General features: G+C 44.3%; 1 protein-coding gene across 2 annotated transcripts in view; it reads right to left on the bottom strand.

Annotated features, from left to right (window-relative positions):
* Positions 1-2,554: 2,554 nt before the first annotated feature.
* LOC145878540 (uncharacterized) overlaps positions 2,555-7,577 on the bottom strand; it is a 20,207-nt gene continuing 15,184 nt past the window's right edge. The window contains exons 6-7 of one of the 2 annotated variants that reach the window (XM_082973874.1): positions 5,721-5,842; positions 2,555-4,210 (exon numbers count right to left, since the gene is read on the bottom strand). In XM_082973874.1, the coding sequence (XP_082830000.1) occupies positions 3,395-4,210; positions 5,721-5,842 (938 nt within the window). In that variant the 3' untranslated portion in view covers positions 2,555-3,394. Of the gene's footprint in view, positions 4,211-4,460; positions 5,843-7,577 lie in introns of those variants that run through there. The other variant, XM_082973873.1, reaches the window with a different exon arrangement.

Raw genomic sequence — 7,577 nt, 5'->3', positions numbered from 1 at the left:
TTTCACATGTAATATAGTGCATTCAGAAAGTATTCAGACCCCTTGACTTTTTCCACATTTTGTTACCTTACAGCCTAATTCTAAAATTGATTAAATCGGTTTCCCCCCCAAATCAATCTACACACAATACCCCATAATGACAAAGCAAAAACAGGTTTAGACATTTTTGCAAATTTATAAAAAATGTAAAACTGAAATACCAAATTTACACAAGTACACTCAACAAAAAAAGAAACGTCCCTTTATCAGGACCCAGGACCCAAAGATAATTCGTAAAAATCCAAATAACTTCACATAGCTTCATTGTAAAGGGTTTAAACACTGTTTCCCATGCTTGTTCAATGAACCATAAACAATTAATGAACAAGCACCTGTGGAATGGTCGTTAAGACACTAACAGCTTACAGACGGTAGGCAATTAAGGTCAAAGTTATGAAAACTTAGGACACTAAAGAGGCCTTTCTACTGACTCTGAAAAACAACAGAAGAAAGATGCCCAGGGTCCCTGCTCATCTGTGTGAACGTGCCTTGGGCATGCTGCAAGGAGGCATGAGGACGGCAGATGTGGCAGGACGGACAGCTGATCGTCCTCGCAGTGGCAGACCGTGTAACAACACATGCACAGGATTGGTACAACTGAACATCACACCTGCGGGACAGGTACAGGATGGCAACAACAACTGCCAGAGTTACACAAGGAACGCACATCAGTGCTCAGACTGTCCGCAATAGGCTGAGAGAGGCTGGACGGAGGACTTGTAGGACTGCTCGTTCTGTGCGGGATTTCCTGCAAGACAGGAATATCAGTCTTCTGCCATGGCCAGCGAAGAGCCCGGATCTCAATCCCATTGAGCACGTCTGGGACCTGTTGGATCGGAGGGTGAGGGCTAGGGCCATTCCCCCCAGAAATGTACGGGAATTTGCAGGTGCCTTGGTGGAAGAGTGAGGTAACATCTCACAGCAAGAACTGGCAAATATGGTGCAGTCCATGAGGAGGATATGCACTGCAATACTTAATGCAGCCGGTGGCCACACCAGATACTGTTACTTTTGATGTTGACCTCCCCCTTTGTTCAGGGACACGTTATTCCATTTCTGTTAGTCACATGTCTGTGGAACTTGTTCAGTTTCTGTCTTAGTTGTGGAGTCTTATTTTCATACAAATATTTACACATGTTAAGTTTGCGGAAAATAAACACAGTTGACAGTGAGGACGTTTCTTTTTTTGCTGAGTTTATTCAGACCCTTTACACAGTACTTTGTTAAAGCACCTTTGGCAGCAACTACAGCCTCGAGTCTTCTTGGGTATGACGCTACAAGCTTGGCACACCTGTTTTTAGGGAGTTTCTCCCATTCCTCTCTGCAGATCCTCTCAAACTCTGTCAGGTTGGATGGAGAGCGTTACTGCACATCTATTTTCAGATCTCTCTAGAGATGTTAGATTGGGTTCAAGTCCGGGCTCTGGCTGGGACACTCAAGGACATTCAGAGACTTGTCCTGAAGCCACTCCTACGTTGTCTTGGCTGCGTGCTTAGGGTTGTTGTCCTGTTGGAAGTTGAAACTTTGCCCCAGTCTGAGGTCCTGAGTGCTCTGGAGCAGATTTTCAATTACCATTTCTTCTTCAACTCCACTTGCTCCTTCTACTCTTCTCACTGCTTCCAGAGGGGGGCCGCAATGGAGAGGCTCAAGTTCCTCGGCGTGCACATCACTGAGGAGCTGAAATGGTCCCTCCACACTGACAGCGTGGTGAAGAAGTAGTGCCTCTCAACCTCAGGAGGCTGAAGAAATTTGACTTGGCCCCTTAGAAATTCGCCATCGAGAGCATTCTGTCAGGCTAGTATCTCCACTTAGGATTTTGCCTCTGCTTAGCTCCATTCCATTTATTTTTTATCCTGAACCCCCCCCCCCCCCAGTCCATAACGATTACAAGCATACCCATAACATGATGCAGCCACCACTATGCTTGAAAATAGGGAGAGTGGTACTTAGGAATGTGTTGTATTTGCCCCAAACAAGACTTTGTATTCAGGACAAAAAGTTAATTGCTTTGTCACATTTTTTGCAGTATTACTTTAGTGCATTGTTACAAACATGAAGCATGTTTAGGAATATTTCACTAGGGCCAAGCTTCCTGCCATCCAGGATCTCTATACCGGGCGGTGTCAGAGGAAGGCCCTAAAAATTGTCAGCACCATGTCTAGGTCCAAAAGGCTCCCGAACAGCTTCTACCCGCAAGCTGAACAGTTAATCAAATGGCTAGCCGGACTATTTGCATTGACCCCCTTTTTTACGCTGCTGCTACTCGCTGTGTATTATCTATGCATAGTCACTACCTACACTACCTACTCACTACCTACCCCTACCTACATGTGTATATTACCTCAATTACCTTGACTAACCTGTACCCCTGCACATTGACTCGGTACCGGTACCCCCAGTATATAGCCTTATTTTATTGTGTTACTTTTTACTTCCGTTTATTTACCCCCTGCATATAGCCTTGTTATTGTTATCTTTAGAAAGAACAGTGTGTTAGAAAGAATAGAGTAGAAAATCATGGAATTACTTTATTCCATCAACATCACATCAGTAAGGTAAATATTAAACTATACTTGTTCTAGCCTATTTTTACTCTCTCTCTTAAAACAGGTTTTTACACAAGCCTGTTTCAAATGACAATTTAACAAAGGGTTAAAATGATGTACTCCATTTTGTAGAGAACAGTCAGTCTGTAATATCAAGTACAGGGTTACATTCGTTCATGTTTAATATTTCACCCGTCATCACAAGACCTGGAGCCTTCAGGCCATTTACTGCAAATAGCTTGAGGTCAAGGACTGTTTGTAAAGATCTCATACCACAGATGATAGATAAGAAAAACTCCAGAGTTCACAAGCTTAACAGAAACAGTTAAGTGGGACTTGACTTGAGAATGTTTTGACGTACATCAGTATAAATATTGCCAACAGTGTCTAAGTCAATTATTGAGTGGCAATGTTTGCTACAGCCATAACAGATATGAGAGACTAAAAATATCTGATTAAGGAGAACTCCTACCTACTACCCAGTGCCATGGGAGGGCAATAGGGCAAAGGGACACAGTAAGGGGTTGTCTTTGGACCTCTTCCCCAATGAAAGCATGACCTCAGGGTCGTCTCATCTCACCTGACTTGTTATAAAGATGTTATAAAAAAGTATTTTATGAATAGAACATAAGAAAAAACACATTCAGAGGGGAAATATAGTCTTACTCTTCAATAACATGACAGTGTTTTGGCTATGCCAGCACACCAAACAAGTCTGTATCATGTGAGAGTGTGAGCATATCCAGATGCTCAACTGAGGGATCAAAATAAAAAACGAGTTCCCAGACATCACTCGTATACATCTCAAGCTATGATTTCTCCCTGTTGTGGACATTCCTATGTCTGATAAGGCTACTTAGGAAGGAGAAGCTCTTGTAACATAGTTTGCACTTGAAGTTGTCCTTGGTGTGAACGGTCTGGTGCTGCTTCACATATTTCGCCTTAGCGAATCGCTTCCCACACGTAGGGCAGGCGTATGGCTTGTCGGCATCCGTCCCAATGCTCGGGCTCCCACGTTTTGACCCAATGACACCAGAGAGCCCTCCATGACATGGAGCCATTCTTTGGCTGTTGTTGGGATTGTGTGCTGTGTTATAGGCTAGGTACCTGTTGTGGTGACTGCCCATACTGACCCTGTCTGTATTCGTGGGGTAACTATGAAGCAGCTGAGGAAGGCTAGACCCAGGCCCAGGGGGATCTCCCACCATTCTCTGTGAAGGCTGAAGCCCAGGTTGACCTGCTCTGTTCATCATGGATACTGTGGTGTTTGTATCATAGGAACAGGAGGGTCTATCTCTATCAGCCCCAGGCCCTGCTCCATCCCTGCACTGAGACTGTAAAGAGAAGGGTCTGGACTGCAGACTGGGTCCCTGACTGGAGCCTCCGTCTCTCTGATGACCACCAGGACTGAGGTTGTTCAGTCCACCTGTCCACTGGTTGTGTTTTGTGTGGTGGTGGAGTCTCTGTCCCTCGTGGTTCGGTCCTAGTTGCGACTCGGGAAGGAAGAGCGACGGCTCCGGATCCAGGGTTCTGATCCGGTGCCAGGGTTTGTGACCAGCCGCCTCAAGGGTCCGGTCTCTCCCGCCAGGAACACCAGTTATCAGCAGGTCCTCACGGACGGCAGACTGTAAACACATTGTACAGAAGATAATATACAGGTTTATAGAAGTAATTCTTTGCTGTACAAACAGAAACATGACATGATATTATCAAACGTTAGCCACAGTTAAGCCCATCTCTAACACTGTGATTCAAGTACCCAAAAATATGGAGCCATTGGAGTTCATTATAAATAATGTCCATATGTGTTGGTTCGACTGTGACAAGGGAAACTCAGTCCCTGAAATGATACAAAAATAACCAAGTCAGTCAGAACAGAGTCAATTTTGTATTTAATTTCAACAAGATGGTCATACACTCACATAACGTGAAGTACAGTACTTTTATTACACAAAATGATACTTGACAAGTAGAATAACTTCTCACTATGGTAACTAGAATACTTTGGAAAAGGTTCAACATTACATTACACACATCTTCACTACTTTATGTAAAGTAAACATGAATTAAGGCACTCATTATAAAACACCAGATCAAACAACAGGACAAGGTTGTCACTCATCAGTGAAGCATTTTTACAGACACCATCACACCAACCATCACCATATCATCTACTCTGCCTCATCATACTCATGATTTCCTCAGTTCACCTCATCTAGTTCCACACTACATATAAAAACAATATAATTAACTACATTACATGTCACTATACGCAATACAAACAAACTACTACTACATTACATGTCACTATACATGGGCCATGTGCATTTTCTGCTGGTGTATCCTGAGGTAGCTTCTCTCTAAGAACCTCTTCCCGCAGTGCGTACAGGCAAATGGCCTCTCTCCCGTGTGGACCTTCAGGTGCACCTTCAGCTGGTGCTGGCGGGAGAACCTCTTCTCACACTGGGGGCAGCTATAGGGTTTCTCCCCTGTATGGACTCTCTGGTGCCTATTCAGGCTGGACGATTGAGAAAAACTGGCCCGGCACAGGTGGCAGCCGAATGGTTTCTCCCCCGTGTGCATCCTCTGGTGGATCTCCACCTGTTTCGGGAAACTGAAGGCTTTCCTACAGAACGAACACTGGAAGCGCTTCTCTTTTGCGCTGCCACCTTTACTGATTCTGTCTCTACTACGGTCATTTGTCAATGGTCTTGTGTAGCCATTTAGTGTTGAGGCACTGGCATTATCTGAGGTCTGGTTTAACAGAAGAGTGTGAGGAGGATGAAGGCCAGGGAGTGTCTGTGTTGTCGCAGGGTCCATGTTCCAGTTGATAGATCCTATAGAAGGCAGGCTGAAGGCAGCATCTGTTAGGGGGTTAACCTGAGGCGCCATCAGTGTCTCTGAATCACAACTATAGTAGCAGGACGGAGCATCACTAGCCGAGTCTGTGTCTGTTCTCATATGGACACCTCCCTGTCCCTGCAGACCAAATCTACGCCTCGTCCTGGTTTCATCCAGTCTGTTGTCATGGAGACTAAGTTTGGATGTTGTTTTGTATTCGACTGTCTGTTTCTGGTTGTGGTTAACAGTGTTGTTCCCCAGCCCAGAGTTGAGGACGCTGTCCCATCCACTGACCTCCACTATCTCGCCTCTGGTCCTGGCCTGCTCAGTGATGTTGTCCCCTGGGCCCTTGGCTGCAGCAGTCTGGGTATCCAAGATGGCCACCCAGTCTCCTCTGTTATCCTCCAGCCAATCACCTGCAGGAAAAGGTTACAAAATAGACTTTACAAACATGCAGAGAACTCTACATATGGAGTTTGAGTCAAATAAATCATCAAGTTTATACATTATGTGCTTCTACACCCGCAATGCTTGCTGTTTGTGGTTTTAGGCTGGGTTTCTGTACAGCACTTTGATATATCAGCTGATGTAAGAAGGGCTATATAAATACATTTTATTTGAGTTATAAACATACACTGAGTATACAAACATTAAGAACACCTGCTCTTTTCATGACAGACTGACCAGGTGAAAACTATGATCCCTTATTGATGTCACTTGTTAAATCCACTTCAATCATTGTAAACGAAGGGGAGGAGACAGGTTAAATAAAGGTTTTTAAGCCTTGAGACAATTGAGACATGGATTGTGTATGTGTGTGTCACGGCTCCTCTGCAGTGCAGGGGCGGTTCCTCCTGCAGGCAGAGCAGGGTCGTTAGTGATTGGAGCTGGCGTGATTGGAGCCACCTGGGCTCACGGTATTAAACTGCTCCACTAACCACTCTCTCTCTCTCCCTGCTCCTCCAGGTAGGATCCTGTTTTGTTTGTTCCTTTGTAGGTTTACTTAGTTTCCACTCAGTTATGTTCACACACAGATTCATGCACCTTACATACACCCTACATTATGACATTTCCACACCTCATTCCTTTTTCTTTCTTTAAAGTTAGTTTTTTCTTTTACAATAAAGAACCTTTTGATTGGCCTATACCTGTTGTTCATGTCCCCTCATTTTTGCCACAGGCTATGAGCCGGCCTGTGACAAGTCGGGGCTCGTCCGTAAGTTAATTGTACTTTAGTCTTACTTTAGTATTTGTTTACTTTAACATTTTGTCATAGTAGGTTTAGGTGTTGTCGCGATTGTCTTTGCTTTATTATTGATACGTTTGTTTATTTGTAATTTGGCTTATTTGACTATTTTATAGTTAACTTGGGTTAGTCTAGTTCAGATTGCCAATTTTTTTTTGGTTTGAGGGCATGTTTTGGTTGGGCCAATATGGTTGGAGAGCGTTGAGAGCCATGTGTTCTTTTGGTTCAGTTAGCTTGGTAGCTAAACTTGGTTAACAATTCACTCTGGGTTTTTCTGGGTTTTTGTTCAAGTGGGAGTCCTCTCCTGTTCAGGCTTATCAGCGAGTGTCAATAGGAGGCTCGTGGTGTTTGTTTTAGGTGGCAGTGAACGTGGGTAGAGTTTTCCTTTTTCCCCTTCATCGGCTCGGGAGGACCTCCGTGGTTATGGGGGAGCCGCCAGTTTCTGGTTGTCTTTTCCACTCCACTGGTTTTGTGTGCATGAAACCCCACCACATGTGACTGCACGAAGACCAGGGCCAGTTAGTTGTTTTTGGAGGATAGTGGGGTGTGGCTCCTGTCCTTGAACCCAGACTAACAGCAGGTGAGTTGTGTATTTTTTGGGGAGCATTTGTAATAGTTGTATTGGTTGAGAAAAATGTCTTCCATTCTGAGTGGTTTTGTTCAAGCTCCTTCAGAGGTAGCTTTAGAGTTGTGTACTAAGGAGCAGTTAATTGAAATTGCTGAACATTATCAGATTGAGATTGTTGACTGTTAAAGCTAAATTAAAGCAGGGTCTTAAGGAAATGGGTGTTTTTCGGGGTCAGTCTGCTAGTAGTGAGGGTACAAGTTCCCAGTAGTCCTTCATTAACTTTTGAGCAGCAGCGGGAGCTGTTGCAAATGCAGTTGGAGATAGACCAAAATAATTG

Source organism: Salmo salar, chromosome 04 (assembly GCF_965601325.2).
Source record: "Salmo salar chromosome 04, fSalSal1, whole genome shotgun sequence".
Lineage (NCBI taxonomy): Eukaryota > Metazoa > Chordata > Actinopteri > Salmoniformes > Salmonidae > Salmo > Salmo salar.
This window is presented reverse-complemented; position numbering and strand designations above follow the sequence as displayed.